General features: G+C 52.1%; 1 protein-coding gene across 2 annotated transcripts; it reads right to left on the reverse strand.

Annotated features, from left to right (window-relative positions):
• Positions 1-2,101: 2,101 nt before the first annotated feature.
• Positions 2,102-14,694, reverse strand: LOC120858183 (protein LMBR1L). 2 transcript variants are annotated; one of them, XM_040234088.1, is made up of 17 exons: positions 14,303-14,694; positions 11,739-11,823; positions 10,523-10,553; positions 9,382-9,521; positions 9,089-9,192; positions 8,198-8,324; positions 7,619-7,687; positions 7,417-7,481; positions 6,998-7,070; positions 6,823-6,906; positions 6,649-6,725; positions 5,603-5,680; positions 5,375-5,448; positions 5,049-5,139; positions 4,854-4,920; positions 2,861-3,022; positions 2,102-2,707 (listed from the first exon to the last, which is right to left on the reverse strand). In XM_040234088.1, exons 1-17 carry the CDS (start codon positions 14,372-14,374, stop codon positions 2,640-2,642), a joined length of 1,467 nt encoding a protein of 488 aa, XP_040090022.1. In that variant the 5' UTR covers positions 14,375-14,694; the 3' UTR covers positions 2,102-2,639. The 2 variants fall into 2 exon arrangements, with proteins under 2 accessions (XP_040090022.1, XP_040090021.1); XM_040234087.1 differs by having other exon boundaries at positions 10,523-10,556.
• Positions 14,695-16,130: the final 1,436 nt, after the last annotated feature.

Consider the following 16,130-nt stretch of genomic DNA (forward strand, 5'->3'; position numbering starts at 1 on the left):
TAAGTGCCAACCCTGCCGGGCTCTGCCGCCTGGCTCCGGCGCTGCCAGACCGCCCGGCTCCGCCTTAAGTGGCCCCTGGCCCCGCCCCCCGCCCTTCTCCCAGGACCGTCCCGCCCCCTCCCACCGGGGCGGGGGCTCTAGCCAGCCACCGCTGGTCCACTTCATTTCCATCCCGGAAGCCAGGCAGGCACCTGCTTCGGAAATTCTAGCAGCTTTAATCCTTGGCTGGATAAGCATCCTTCTACCTCTAAGCTTATGTGTGGCACCAAACCATCCTCCTCTGATACTTGAATTAGATCTTCGCTCTCCCCAAGCCTACCCTGCTAGCGTGTCCCCCTGCTATCATCTAGGAGGTATGGGATCCAATTTTTGCCCAAGGCCAGTAAAGCCCTTTGGGCACACAACTCCTTTCTGTGTCCTCCCCCACTTCCATCTCTCCTCCTTAGCAGTAACCAGGACTGGAAGGGATGGGTACCAGAGAACCCTTTTTCCTGGTAGCTTTGTAGTCTTCTGCTAGGAGCTTCCTCAGAATCAGGAACAGACATTCATGGTGATAGTCTGGTTCAGGACTTCAAACTTTTGCCCCTCTCTTATCCTTGCTGGATACCCAGTTTGTGGATTGGAAACTGCTGGAGGACCTGTCCAGCAGGTACTTAAAGTCATAGTCTCTAACAGGCTGATGATCACTTCCCTTTACCTTCCATCAGGGCATCTTATTAGGGCTTCCCTGGTGGCTCAGATGGTAAAGAGTCTGCCTGCAATGCAGGAGACCCAGGTTCGATTCCTGGGTTGGGAAGATCCCCTGAAGAAGGGAATGGCTACCCACTCTAGTATTCTTGCCTGGAGAATTCCACTGATGGAGGAGCTGGGCAGGCTACAGTCCATGGGGTTGCAAAGAGTCAGAAACGACTGATCGACTAACATACATACACACAAGGCATCTCCCTTTTCCCTCTCCAAACCTTCTGGAGCTCTGCTTTCTAGCCACTCAGGTCTCTCTCATGTCAAAGGCTTTGAAATTGCAACACTTCACCCATTAATCTACTGTCATTTAGAAGTCTTTCTCTAAGAAGCCTTCCCTAATGTACTGACACTGGACCTCTGTTTCCTTGAGAATGAGAAATTAACCACCATTCATTGCAGTATGGTATTAAAATTATGTCACCCTTATCAGGGGGCTTCCCAGGTGGCACTAGTGGTAAAGAACCTGCCTGCCAATGCAGGAGACCTAAGAGACGTGGGTTCCATCCCTGGGTCAAGAAGATCCCCTGGAGAAGGGAATGGCACCCACTTCAGTATATTTGCCTGGAGAATCCCATGGACAGAGGAGCCAGGTGGGCTACAGTCCATACGGTTGCAAAGAGTGACTGAAGCAACTTAGCATGCATGTACATAAACACGCACCCTTACTAGACAAAGCAATTCTTAAATACAAATTTAGCTGAGTGCCTGGCCTATATATAGGTGTTCAGCGAGTATCTGTGGCAACTACATTATTTTTTTGTATCTCATACTCACTCAGCTCCATGGCTAGTATTCACAGTAACCTTCCTCAAGCAGCCCTTCCTCAAGTCACTGGCTTGCCATTTGCAAAAAAAAAATAGTTGTAGTAACCATGCACACAGTGACTAAGAGGTGAATGGTGCCCCTGGAAGCTGTGCAATGTACAATCCTCATAACCATGAGCAGAAACATTGTCCCTACCCCTAATATAGCAGGAGGGCTTGCAGAATATTCAAGGCACTGATAGCCTCTGGAAATACAGAGTTAGGCTCTTCTCAGAGGTAGGAATCACAAACCTTTGTCAGGCAGCCCCTTCTTTTACCTCTTCCTATGCTGATGCCTATTTACCCCCAATAACCAAGGCACCCAAGAAATAAGGCTTGGGTATAAGGAAAAGTCAGGTGACCAGCCAGGTTTTAGTAAGGCCAAGGGAGGAGGAGCTTCCCACTGCCTGACTGTATGGCCAAACACCAGAGCCAAATCCCCAGAATACAGATAGAGGAGAGGCAAAGGATGGTGGGAAGGACCCCTCTATTTCCCTCTCTAGAGTCAGGACTGGTGGGAGCAAAGCTGTTCAAACAGACACAGAGACAGGACCTTTAAAAAAACCAAAGAAAACCCTGGTATCAACTTTATTGCTGATGGTTGTGGCCTCTTCCTCCCTATGCCCTCGTCTCTCCGGCGGTCCACAGCCCCTCCAGGATAGCACAGTGCTCTTAGGCTCTGCTGGGCCAAAGGCAAGGGAAGACAATCTGCCTCCCAAGTTGGCCACTGGCTCTGACCCTCCCCTACCCCCACCCCACCCTATTGCACATCAAGTCATGTAAACATGGCTACGGGCATGGCCCTGAACAGCAGTGAGGCAGATTGATGTGTAAACAGATTTGAGACCAGGAGCCAGACTCAGTCCCCAGCCCCACCCCCATGCTGGGGCCCACAGTTAAATCTAGAGAAGCAAGGGGGCCTGGTCCCAAACTCTGGCTCAGATTACGCAGCAGTGCAGAAGGCTCGGCTCCCCTCTGCCACCCACCCTCTCAGATTCCAGGTCCTGAGGGCCACCCACCCCTGGGCGCCTCTCCAGGCCTAGGCAGCAGATGGCAGTGTCCAGGTTTCTCCCTCCCACCCCCAGCTGGAGGTCACTGGTGCTGGGTCTTCTTAGACACCCGGGGGAAACCAGAGACAGGCAACGGTAGTCTGTCCAGCCCTGGGGAAGAGGCAGGGGGGTAGTCAGAAGCAGGGTTTAGGTCAGTCCTCAGAAGCCACAGAATGGGTGGTGAGTATGCCATCTCCCCTGCTTGGGATGACCACTGTTCCACCTTACAACCACCCCACCAGCCTCGCCCTGACTCCCTCTCACCAAAGGCCCGGATCAGCTCTGCCCGCACAGCTGCCGTGAAGGTCTTCACCAGACAGAGAGTGGTGAGGCCCGCAAAGGCTGCATTGTAGAGGAACACGATGTAGAAATTGCCCAGCCAGTTGAAGCGTCCAAAGTCACCCAGCAGGTCAAAGCAAGTGAGCCCTGAAGTACAAAGGCCAGGATGGGAGGTAGGCTCCCCAACCCTTCCCTGGCTCAGAGCCGAGCTTTCTGCTGCCTCCTGGTGGCCACATCTCAACACTGCAACTGATAGGTTGGCTTCTACACATTAGTTGTTCCTACATCCCAACTTGTCTCAGGGACAGTTCAGGGCAGTTGAAGCAAGTGTCTCTGCTAGGCTTGCTCCAACCTCCCTTCCAGAGTCTGGCATCCTCTCCTGCAGAGTGTGTGTGTGTGTTTGTGTCTGTGTGTGTCTCTGTGTGTGTGTGTCTGTGTGTGTTGGGATTGGCGGGATCCCCTCTGGCTCCAGGTGTCCCAAGGAGCTCCCTGGGCCTGCTACTCGTTCCTGGGCCAGAAACCTCAAGCTGGTCACCAAGTGTTCTTTTTTAGTAGACAGAGCAGTGTGGCGGCTGAGAAACTGGGCTCTTATTATGGCTGCTTTGGTTCATATCTGAACTCCACCCCATCTAACTGTGATCTGAAGCAACTTCCTTAAACGTCTGTGCCTCAGTTTCTTTAACTATAAAGTAGGGAATTAAAAAAACAAGTAGACAAAATAATGGGACTGTGAGACTTAAATGAGACAACACACCTGAGGAGCCATATGTGCGAGGCACTATTCCAACACTTACTGAGCCCCTAATAATAATAATTATAATAAATTAAAATTCTTCAGCTCCTCCCCCACTTAAAAAATTTTCCTACCAGCTTCCAACCTAAAAGGAACTAACCGCTGGACCCACAGGCCAAGTATCCTAAATCCCAAGGCATAAAGTAGAAATGGTAGAGTAGAGAGAATATAAACTTAAAAACCAAATAGAACTGATTTAAATACTAAATAAGGCTTCCCTGGTGGCTCAGTGTATCTGCCTGCAGTATAGGAGACCTGCGTTTGATTCCTGGGTCGGGAAGATCCCCTGGAGAAGGAAAAGGCTACACACTACAGTATTCTTGCCTGGGGAATCCTATGGACAGAGGAGCCTGGCAGGATACAGTCCATAGGGTTGCAGAGAGTCGGACATGACTGATAATGTACAATAGATAGATGATAATGGCGGGGGAGGTGGGGAGCCTATGCAACTCCCCTACTGCCTTGGGGTGAACACTTTTACCAGCTAATGCTCAAAAGTGTAACTAGTTTACCCTGAAGTAGTAGGGGAGTCGCATAGGTTTCCCTTCTCGCCCACCATCATCTAGATCCTAGCTCTAAAGATGGGAGGAGAGTTGAGCTTATCATTTGATGCCCAGTGTGCAGAAAAAACACTGGACTGGGGCTCAGGATACAGAGGTTCTGGCCTGACTCAGCCTTGCCTCAAGCTAGCTATGTAATTCTGGGTAAATCAAGTAGCTCTCCTGTTTCTCATCTCTAAAATGAGAATGTTGGGACTTCCCTGGTGGTCCGGTGGTTAAGACTCAATACTTCCACTGCAGGGGGTATTGGCTCAATCCCTGGTTGGGGAACTAACATCCCACATGCCCTATGGGTGCAGCCAAAAGGAAAAAAAAAAAAGTTTATCAGATGATCCCCCAAAGAAAGATTTTGGGGAAAGTGGTACTTCTTCACTGAAAAAAATGGAAGTAAACAGGAGAGGCCATGGGATGTAGCAAATGGAAAAAATATGAGCTTTGAAGCAACACTACTCTGAATCCCAGCACAGCACTTTATAGAGCCTCTGTTACTCCATCTGTATAATGGAGGTAATACCTCCTCATAGGTTTGTTGTGGGAATCAGAGAGAGCAAGAATATAACGGGGCTGCTTAGTACCAGTAGCTACTCAAAACAAGCCAGTTCCCTTACCTCCTTTTGCTACTTACCCAGGGTTCGAGAGAAGACAGGAAGTGCTGAGCTTAGAACCAGGAGACAGACACAGTTCCCAATTATCTGGGAGGGAGTGAGAAAAGGGGAGGTCAGGGTCCCAGAGCTGCCAGCACTGAGTGCCCAGGGACACCCCCAGGATGCTTCCTCCACTCCCGTCTGGCAGGTTCCCGGCTACCTGCATCATGGCCTACCTGCGTCATGGCCGTGTCATGCCATCTGGGCCGCAGTCCCCGGAAGAGCGGAGAGCTGTAGAAGCCCACGACCGAGGAGACCATCAGGTAACTGCCACTGGGTTAGGGAAGAACTGGCCCACTCCCAGGGATCAATGCCTTGTCTCACAGGGCATGGCCCTCTCTCCCCCCAGTCCTCCTTTTGAATCAACTGGTTTTCTTCTTTCTGAACCTCGGGCTGGCCAAGTCTTGCCCGCTTCCCCCTCACTCCCACTGTAGCTCTGCCCAGAGCCCTAGAGGAGACGGGTTTGAAGAAGAGAGGCAATGGTGGATTTCCAGAAGGATACAAGATAAGGACGACCTGAATGACGGCACCAAAGGAGCCCAGCTTGGAGAAGGAGACCTGGCCCAGGGAGGCACCCTGAGGGACAAAGAGGTGTCACTGTGCAGCACTGCCCATCGTCATCACCACCACCAGTGCCCGGCTTCCCCTCTGGCCTCCCTTTCCGCCCCCTCACCCAGCCTTGCTTAGGCCCTCCCCCAAAAGATGTGGTGGGTGGGCGGCAGCCCAGTACCTGCATGCCCCGGGGCATGGCAGCCTCATCAATGAGCAGCTCCAGGATGTGGATGGCCACAATGAGCACAGACAGGCCCTGTGGGAGGCAAGGTCATGGACTCCCACCGCTGTCCCAGCCCACAGATGTATCCAGAGTTGAGAATGTTAAGAGCACACTCTCTGGTCCATCATTTTCGGTTTTCAGTTAGCTGTGTGGGACCTCCCAAAGGTTAATGCTAGCAACAGAGCACCTTTGAGAGTATCTTATAGTGGACTTCCAGGTGCAGAAGAAAAAAGCCCAAATAGTTTTGTTTGTTAGTTTGGGGTGTTTTTGGACGTGCCACACAGTTCGTGGGATATTAATTCCCCCGACCAGGGATTGAACCCATGCCCTCTTCAGTGGAAGTACAGAGTCTTAACCACTGGATTGCCAGGGAGGTCCCTGTGCATGTGTGCATGCTAAGTCATTCTAGTCGTGTCTAACTCTTTGTGACCTTATGGACTGTAGCCCACCAGGCTCCTCTGTCCATGGGGATTCTCCAGCCAAAAATACTGGAGTGGATTACCATGCCCTCCTCTGGGGATCTTACCAATTCAAGGATCAAACCTGCATCTCTTATGTCTCCTGCATCGGCAGGCAGGTTCTTTACTACTAGCACCACCTGGGAAGCTCCCAGGGAAGTCCCCAAAAGGCAAAAGAGAAAAATATACATCTTTCTCCAAACCAATAAGACTTATTTCCAAGTCCATGATGTAGCAAGTTGAGAGGATGTACTGGATTTTAACCTTTATTTTCATCCCAGAGCAAACCTGCATAATGGCTTAGGCCCTGTGTGGCCTTGGGTAAAGTCTTTTTTTTTTTTTCCCTCTTTTTGGGTAAATTCTTTAACTTCTGTTTCTTCATCTACAAAATGGGGACTGATGTGCTTCGCAAAAGTAGGTACTCATTGAGAGGCAGCTACTATTATTGAAGGAGGTCCTTGCACCTCCTTCCTTCTCCCTGTGAAGGGCTAAAGTACTCAAGGTGCTACCACTGCCCACCCCCACCAAGTGTGGTGTACATACCGTCAGCACCAGCAAGCACAGCATGGCCAGAGGGTAGCCCAGGTTGCGCTGCCAGGCTGAAGCCTTCCGCCGCTTCTCTGTGCAGGAATGGGAAAGCAGTTTGCAAGAGCCTGGAAGGAGGAGCTTCTCTCCTTGGGGAAAGCCAGGCATCCCAATGCCTGCCAACCTACATACCCAGCAGGACCCTCTGTGTCTGCAGAGCCAGAACCTGTCTGTGCAGCAGTTCCATGTCCAAGGGCAGCCAGCAGGAGGTGGGATCTGGGGGCAGAGACGATGGTGCTGTCCCCCAGTCCCGCCACCCCTGCCCAAGCCACGCCCATCATGCCAGCTGGGAAGGACTGTGTCTCACTACAAATCCTGCGGGTCAAAGCTGCTTCCTCAAAGGCTGAGCAGTGCAGCTGCTCCTCCAGGTCCTCCAGGAGCTGTGGGCGTTGGGAAAGGGAGGGATGGACTGTCAGAGGCTCCTTGATCACAAGAGCCCAAGAGCTCCCTGCTCACCTTAAGGATCCATTGTCCTTTTCCTTCCCCTCCCCTCATTCACCACCCTGTGACCGGTGACCTTATCCAGTCCCTTCCAACAGTCGTGTGTTCTGCTTTGTGTGTCTGGTGACCAGCTCCAGATGTTGGGGGTCAGGGATACAGGAGCCAGCAAAGGCTGTGGCCCTCTGCAAGGGGTGCACAGAACAGCTGGACAGTGGCTTCACAGATGGGCTCCAGCTCTTCAGAAAGCTCCCCCGGCAGGGTCCAAGGACAAGGAGCACTACATACCCGGGGCTTGACCAGCAGCTTCCCAGTGACCGAGAACATGCGGGCGAGGCCGAGTGGGGTACACACTGTGGGGACAGGAGGCGGTCACCCGCCAGAGCCTTCTCTCCACCTCCTGCCCTGCCCGCCCCTGCATTCCACCCTCTACCGGGGGTGCTCTGGCCCCGGGACCTTCCCCACCCCCTCCCAGGCTCTGGACACTCACCCAGGAGCAGCAGGACCCCAAGGAAGGAGATGCAGGAGTAGAGGTAGGGGAGGTAGTACTCCCAGAAGTCTGAAGATGAAAAAAAAAAGGACTGTCAGACCAGCTCTCTCCTCCTGCTTACTGGGGGCTGACAGGCCCCAGAGACCAGGCAGAGGTGTGACACCAAAGTCTGTACGGGCAAGGTAAGTCATGAAGATGAGGAAGACTGGGTGGCAGGAGAGGGAGTGGCAGAGACTACAGCAAAGTGCAGATCGCCAGCCCCCTCTAAAGGGCACAGCCACTGTGTGGCCCAAGTCACCGGGGCCTAGTGTGGCCAGATCCTCAACCTGCTTAAGCACAACCAGAAACCTGGATATCAGTGTGAGATCTCCCAATTTCAGTGGACTCATATTTTTTTTAACTCACTGCATGGGCCCAGCAGAACACTTCCACAGGTTAGATGTGGCCTGAAGCCCATTAGTTTTGAAACTTCAGTCTAAGGGAGAAGGTCCCAACTTTTGCCGCCTTAGAGGGATACATTCGCTCCAGACAGAGGAACATGAGCTGGCTGAGGGGTGAGGAGGAAGCTGGTCTTCTCACCATAGAGGGACTCCCTGCTGGCCTTGTTGTTATCCACAATGGCAGAGGCTACCCACACCATGCCCAGGACCAGCAGGGTGAGGAGCATCAGCATCACCACCGTCTCATAGACCCGGGCCAGGACGCCCTGTGGGAGGAGGCAGTAGGTTTCAGGGGTGGGGAGGACAGTGTGGGGAAGGAAGGAGACGGGGGGACGGCAGCCTGGCTTGGGAAGCAGAGAGGACTGGATTCAGGAGGCAACAGAGGGTGTTTCCTTCTTATTCTTAGTTACTCTGTCCTCCTACCCCACAGTCTGGGGCCAGTCCCTCTACTAGATATTCTTCATTTGCAACCCCCCTTCCCAGACCCCTTCTCCATCCTTGTCTTGCCCTGGAAGCTGACCCCTGAGGTCTGCATCACACAATCTCTTTGCCCTCTTGGGACTTTCCCAGCAGTCCAGTGGTTACGAGTCTGTGCTTCCACTGCAAGGGGCATGGGTTCAATTCCTGGACTGGGAACTAAGATCCCACAAGACACTTAAAAAAAAAAAATCAAGCTCTGGTTTTCTGTTCATCTTGCTCAATGGAGAGGGCTGGCAGGAGAGTCGAAGGTAGGAAGACAGAGAGGCCAGGGTGTTTTTCTGTGTTTCCTCCCACCTTTGGCACCTCTGACACTAGCTCCTCTCTTGGGTGGCACACCTCTTCAGCTTCAACCATCAGAAATCATTTCTTCCTTCGGCTCCCTCAGGCCTAGGGATGGTAACGACTTCCTGTTGTCACTAGTGCCTCAAGCTCCTCAGTGCTGACTAAACCTCTGCAAATAGTCTCTTCATTAAAACCTCTTCAGTTGAACCATCTCAGTGGAATACTGTTTCCAGTCTGCATTGATTGATTGATACATTCCCCGACTCACCTTTCTAGAGCCAGCAAAGCCCTCAGACTCAGTGAAGAAGTATGCAAAGGGCATGAGGAAGATGAGGGACAAATTGGAGAAGAGAAAAACAAGGTTCCAGAGGCCTAGCGAAAAAAGGAAAAGCAGAGATGGTCATTAAGGGGGACGCCCCAACCCACTGAGGACTGACCATGTGACAAGGGAAAGTGGAAGGGACAGGGTGATCTATGACTGACTAGCCCCAGGCTGTCTGTTTCTGCCTGACCCGATCTGCTCCCCGTCCCCATCCTCAGCGGCAACCAGGATCAACGCACCATGGATGAGGGAACCGTTGAGCCACTGGATGTAGTAGTTCCGAGGCAGTGAGAGCAGCACCTCGTTGCTGATGATAGAGAAGGGCAGGAGCAGGACAGCGCCCAGGGCGACTGCCAGGGTGAAGGTGCACAGCTCAAGCCTGGGCAGAGAAGGGGTAGTGCCCCTGCTTAGCGCCAACATTCATTTCCCTGGGCCCAAGAAGCCCCATCCGTCCCATGGGCACCTGTGACTCCTAGAACCAGCTGGAGCGATGACAGACCCAGGGAAAAAGCTGGCACTCTACCTGCTGCCTCATACCCCAGCCTTCACCTCCAGGGAAGCCTTGGCACGTGGGATGGGCACATCTCAGGAATTCACGGGAACCTGGTCACCCACCATGTCACTTGCCCAGACTGTCCCCAGGAATGCGGTCTTCCTACAGTGTCTGTAGGGTGTGCCAGGCACGATGCCAAGATAATGGGTCTGACTTCTCTGCTCACCTCAAGGATATGGATTTCTGAGCCTGGAGAGAGTAGGGTCACCCCATATGCATAAGGGCACTAAGGCAAAGGGAGACAAGGGGAGTTGAAACCCAGCTTCACAGCCAAGACCTGTGCCCTAGATTGCATCAGCTCAAAAGAAGGGACACTTATCTAGTTGGTCCATGAGGGATGAGAGTGGGGGTTGCCTTTTAATTTGTTGTCTGTTGAGCCAGAGGAGTCATCTCTATATTTTTCTCTATAGGTGCTAGTGTATAATAATAGCCTACAATTAGGGACATTCTCTCAGAATCAAGCAAGCCCCACCCTTGGGGATTCCTCCTTCTCCATCCCCTGGCATTTCCATCAGTCTGCATCCCTACCCCACCCCTTCGCCAATGGCTGCTGGGAGGTGGAGCCAAGTTGGAGGTGCTTCTGGTGACTCAGGCCCCCAGCAGACAGTTCCTGGCAAGAGGCTCCTTGAAGCTCCCTGCCAAACCAGGCAGACAGGAAGAACAGCTTTTCCAAGAGTCCCCAGGATGGTGTAAAGCCGGAAGAAAGCAGAAATAGGGCGGAAGCAGAAATTGTTTCTGACATCTCACTCTCTCCCTGCTCCCAGGGCCTCACTAGATCCCAACTTCCAAAGGCTACCAGTGCCAGGCGTTGAGGCAGCAGTACTTACGCAATCTTGTTGACTGTGGCATCTTCTTCATCTACTACAAAAGACAGAGGCATAGGGAAGAGGCAGGTCATCAGTGGGCAGCTCTGGGAACCATCTGTGTCACACAGAGCCCTCCTGTTCCCTCCCTGTCCCCTGAAGAGGGGCCTGGGCCCACCAAGGCAGAGCTGGACAGGAGGCTCAGGAGATCTCACACTATGAACCCCACAATTCACTCTGCCGGGGTGGCAGCTTAAAAATCAGTGGTCCCAGGGGGTGAGAACATGAATTTCCCCCACTTCCCTCCTTCCCCACATCTTCTCCACCATAGGTTCCTCTTTTTTTTTTTTTTAATTTTTATTTTTTTAAATTTTATTTATTTATTTGGCTGCTCTGGGCCTTAGTTGTAGCATGTGGGATCTAGCTCCCTGACCAGGCATCGAACCTGGGCCCCCTGCACTGGGAGCTCAGAGTCTTAGCCACTGGACCACCAGGGAAGTCCCTAGGTTCCTCTTTGTAAGCTGAAAATACAATAAATAACCAGCTTGGTTACATCAGTGGCGAGGCAGAGTGAAGGGAAATGGGGAGGGGGGTTAGAAATCACAGAGAAAGTCCCCAGGGGAATCACACTGAGGAGTAGCTGCCTCCTTGGCTGAGGGTGTATGAAGCCATCTGGAGGGGAGGAAAGGTTCCGGCCAGGACCGGAAGATCTGGAGTTAGGAACTGGGACAAGTGCATCCCCCTCAATCACAGAATGCCTACTGAAAGCCTTAATATGCATTCTCTGCAAAGAGAAAGGTCACCATCACCACTGGGCTCCTAGGGCCCCAGTGGTCAGGGAGGTCTCTGGTCCTGGGCGTAGGAGCTCTAAGAGAGGGCATGACAGAGTTTGTGCCCATAACAACATTCACTCTGCAGTCGCCCTGCTGAGGTTCACAGAGAGTTTTCACGTTAGCCACCATATTTGGTCCACACAATAACAATGGACTGGGTAGGAATTGTTAGGCTCATTTTATTTTGTAGAGAATGAAACAGGTCATAAAAGTTACATGACTGGCCCTCCTTCTAGACTCTCCACTATACCACCTTGTCCCTGCCTGTGGAGGAAGGGAGGCAGAAGCTCAAGAACAGACGCCTCTACTTTCCCAGCAAGCAACACAGCCCTCTTCCCCTGAGGCTGGTGCCATAGCAACAGGAACACTGGCAGAGGGCAGGCAGGAGGGAGGGAAGTCCCAGGTACCTGTGGTAAACTCAGCAGGCTTCTTGAAGCGGGTCAAGGCAATGTGGCAGAAGATGTAGAGAGTCGCAAACAGCAGTGTTGAGATCTGCAGCAGAAAGTGAGCAAGATGAAAAGCTTGAATCCCCAAACATTTCACAGCTCCAGTGGCCTCTCTGTTAATTCCATGGGGACACTTTCCCCAAACTAGACTCCATACATCCAGGGGTTCCATCTTTCTCCCGAGTACTTCCTTCTAATCAAGACCTTAGGGGCTGACCCATGCACTTGGGGACAGAGCACTATGTCCAGATCTATGAGGGTTTTTTTCCCCGGGAGAAAACAGTTTCAGCTGAACCCTGGTTGGTGCATGGGCAAAGACTCCTAGAGATGCACATATCCACACATCTGAAAAAGGCCACAGAACCAGAGAGGATTTCTTCCTAGCACATAATTGGAAAAGCAAATTTGAGGGGAAGAAGGGGATATCTTCATTGTGCTGACACTCCACTCCCTCTCCCTCCACTCCCACCTTGATCCAAGCTCCAGGAGGAATCGTGTTCCTAGACCAACTCAGAGCTTCTACTCTGTTTATTCAGGGGCCCTAAAAGATCAGGTCTGCTCTGGGCCAATCCAGAGTCTCTTTCATGCCCTGCCCATAATAGTAGGCTTTAATTGGGGTTCCACATCTATAAAGCTTCTAGAGCTGGGATCAAAATCTTTAAAAGCTATCAATCCATGGTCCCTACCTAAAGTGATTTCCAGCTCCCAGGGTAGGTCTCTCAGGGTCTGTCCCATGCCCCTGATGACTAGTCCTCCAATGGACACTTATGGCAGGACTTAACCAGGTTATCCTACACATGCATACATTTCCACCCTACCTTGGCTCCACAATCAGGGTCAGAGAATCTTGAGATGTTATTGTGTTTGAAGTGGGCCAAGAAGGCAGGATCAGTCTCATAGGTGCTCCAGTCCCCAAGAGAAGCTGATCCTATGGAGAATCTGCATACAGCTATGTATGCAAAGGGAGAAGACACAGACCCCAGGAGAAACATGGGTCTAGGACAAAATTTAGCTTTTAACAATAGGGAAGTAGAGTAGAATGAGCCATTTAGATTTCAGCTCCAAGGTTTTTACTGCCTAGTGCTCTGCCCTGGGCGTGTGTACTAAGCAGGAAGGGGGGGGTCAAAAGGTCAGGCTGGAGTTCCATGTAGGTCCAGCAGAGGCTAGGTGATTCTCTAGAGCAGGGGATTGGAGCCACGTGGGAGATGTACTAGAAGCCCTCAGGATGCCCTTGACCAGTGCTGACGTCCTCAGCTAATGGGACTAAAGGATGGGACGACATCCAAGAGGCTGCTTCTCTCTCCAAGATCTCTTCCCTCCCTGTTCTCTAGGAAAGTGGGTCTCTGGCTCTCCACTGGCTCAAGGCCTGGGTATGACTCCAGGATATGCCCAACCCTGCCATATGCAACTCTCCACTAAGAAACGCACAAGGAAAGCTTTCTGAAAGCAGATCTGGAGTTCCCACGCATGGATTGATAAACTCCCTGCTTTTCAGTCCTCACAGATAAAGGCAGACCTAGTTATGCCTTGGCTCACTTTAGCCCTCCTCCAATCTGAGGCTGCCCAGGGCAGACTGGAGCCCAGTCTGAGAAAAATGAAGGACGACCCCTGCAATGGGTCCTCCACTCACCAACTTCTATTCTTCTAAACTTTTCCCTTTCCCTTTAGTATCTGGGGGTGAGGGCTCTGAGGAAGGAGAGGAGAAAGGAAAGATATGAGAGTTTAGAGCAGATGCAAGAAAGATGCGATCCCCTAAGCTCCCCTGGGTGCCCCGGCCCAGAAGTGAGGAGTCCCTCGCTGTGTGACAGTTTCAGCTGTTACTCTAGGTGGCAGTGAGCGAGTAAGGAAAGCAGCCAGAAGCCCTCCGTCGCACCAGGGGCAACCCTTCAGAGGAAATCCCTGAATGGCTGCGAAGCTAGGAAACTCGGCTTGCAGGGTCTCTAACAAAACACCAATAAGGGCGAGGAAAAGAAGGGGACACTTTAGTTGTTCTCCGTTTCTACACGGTAGAATCCACCCCAGAAAGAGTCCTTTCCTCCAAAGTGAGAAACCCACCAAAGATCCCTGTTCATCTCCCCTTCATCAAACATCGTTTGGGTTTGAGAAGTAGTTGCAAACAAGCCTTCCTCAAGTTAAACCCATCCCTCTCCGACCATCTGACTGAGATCGGCAGGCTCACCAGATTCCCAGACACGGGAAGACCCGCACTCCAATCACGGGCGCGCGGGGGCGGGGTGGGGGGACAGGAGGGAGGGCGGGGTCGGGGGAGAGGCGTGTAGAGGGGAGGAACGGAAACCGATCGGCTTTGTTTATCTCGCAGCTACTCAGCTGGAGCAGATTCTAGGGATTCGCCAGCCCGAGCACTAGTCGGACCAGGGCTCTTGGTCGCTCGCCCCTGGACCAAACAGGGTCTGCCGGCGCTGTGCCCAGGGGATCTCACTCCGATCCGGACGTCTCCCTCTCCCGCGACACCCGTGCTTCTCCCCAACTTGGTCCTACCCTTCCAGCCCGGGTCCCGGACTCACAATGCACTCGCGGACCCGCTCGTGGAATAGCTGCTCTCGCACGGATAGCACTTCATAGTCAGCTCCTTCCATACTCTGCTCAGCATGACTGGGGCTGAGGTGTCTCTGGGCCCGGGGAGGACCAGCGGCGATGAAACCGCCGCCGCCAAGCACCCGGACCCAGCGAAGGAGCCTTACCTTGCAGCCTGTGACGGAAACTCGGGGTAATCTGGGGCTCAGATTCTGTCGTCTGAGCGCCTCGCCCTTAAAGGGGCAGGCACCAGCTGGCCTCGCTTTAAAGGGCCCCGGTTCCCCTCTACTCCCTCCCCTTTAAGGTCAGGCTTTCAGTATAGTTTCAACGCAAACACCCGCCAACAGGCAAGCTAAGGGGAAGCGTAGTCTGGGTTCTATTTTATAAGAGGCCGAGTGACGACACAACGGATGGGCGGGATAATTCCAGGGAGCGGAACTCATTGGCTTCTAGGGAGCTGCCGCTCTTCGCTAGAGGAACGCTGATAGGCTTGCCCCGTGGAAAGAGGCGGGATCTTTGGGGCCAACCGGTGCTCCTTCTAAAACTAAGCAACTGCCTTTTTCACCTCCCTTAGTTGATAAGCGACCAGTATGACCTTGGCAAGATGAGCCACTTGAATCAGGCCAGCCAGGTGGTTTGTGAGAGTACCATAGGGGTTCTGAAAGGTACCGCTGCTCAGTAACCCAAGATCCATAGTAGCTTTTTCTGAAAGTGTTTTTGTTGGGGCGAGGAACCCTCAGCCGCCAAGAAATTTTCACTCAGTCACTTTTGTGGGAGCCCCTTTGTGTGCTGGAACAAATACCAAAGAAAACGGAATAGAAAGCTACAGAAGTATCCACCTGAAGCTTTGTGAGGAAATGCCCACAGGGGATCATGGGCTGAGTCAAACATTAACTGACCACCTGCTATGTGCCACTCACGTTCTAGATTTTATCTCATTTTAACTTTACCTGAACAACCCTTCAGGGAAAGGTGTGATTAGGATTTTTAGATTTTAGAAAATGCGAGAGGTTGTCACAAAATTAAGGAATGCAAGTTCCCTTCCTATGACCTTGATAATGGGTACTGTTTGGGAAGTCCCACCTTCATGGACTCAAACCGTTCCTCTCAAATACAGGGAGCATTACAGAGAAAAGAAGGCCTGAGTTTTGCAAAGCCCCCAGCTGAAGAATAAGAACACAATTCTAGTGGCCTAGATCGTGTCCCGTTACTATCTGAGCAAGAGTTGGGGCCAGAATGTACAACTGAGTTCTCTACTCTGGAAATTTCTGCAGGGCAAGTTACTTTTACCTCTTTTCTGTTTCCCCAGTACTTTTGCCTGGAAAATCCCATGGACAGAGGAGCCTGGTAGGCTGCAGTCCATGGGGTCGAGAAGAATCAGACACGACTGAATGACTTCACTTTCACTTTTCACTTTCATGCATTGGAGAAGGAAATGGCAACCCACTCCAGTGTTCTTGCCTGGAGAATCCCAGGGACGGGGAAGCCTGGGGGGCTGCTGTCTATGGGGTTGCACAGAGTCGGACACGACTGAAGCGACTCAGCAGCAGCAGCAGCAGTGATTTGCAGTAGAACCTTGGAAATATATACTTGTATATACACACATAGGGCTTCCCAGGTGGTGCAGGGGTAAAGAATCTGTCTGCCAGTGCAGGAGAGGCAAGAGACACAGGTTCGATCTCTGTGTTGGGTAGTTCCCTTGGAGCAGGAAATGGCAAACTACTCTCCAGTATTCTTGCCTGGAGAATCCCACGGACAGAGGAGCCTGGTGGGCTACAGTCCACGGGGTTGCAAAGAGTTAGACACAACTGAGCACAT

Source organism: Oryx dammah, unplaced genomic scaffold, assembly GCF_014754425.2.
Source record: "Oryx dammah isolate SB20612 unplaced genomic scaffold, SCBI_Odam_1.1 HiC_scaffold_29, whole genome shotgun sequence".
NCBI classification, from domain to species: Eukaryota; Metazoa; Chordata; class Mammalia; order Artiodactyla; family Bovidae; genus Oryx; species Oryx dammah.

Coding starts and splice junctions, on each gene's coding strand:
- LOC120858183 (XM_040234087.1), bottom strand. CDS start 14,374: ATGGAAGGAGCTGACTATGAAGTGCTATCCGTGCGAGAGCAGCTATTC. Junction 5,681..6,648: donor TGTGCTTGCTGGTGCTGACG/GTATGTACACCA, acceptor TGCCTCCCACAG/GGCCTGTCTGTGCTCATTGT. Junction 5,449..5,602: donor CCATGCCCCGGGGCATGCAG/GTACTGGGCTGC, acceptor TTTGTCCCTCAG/GGTGCCTCCCTGGGCCAGGT.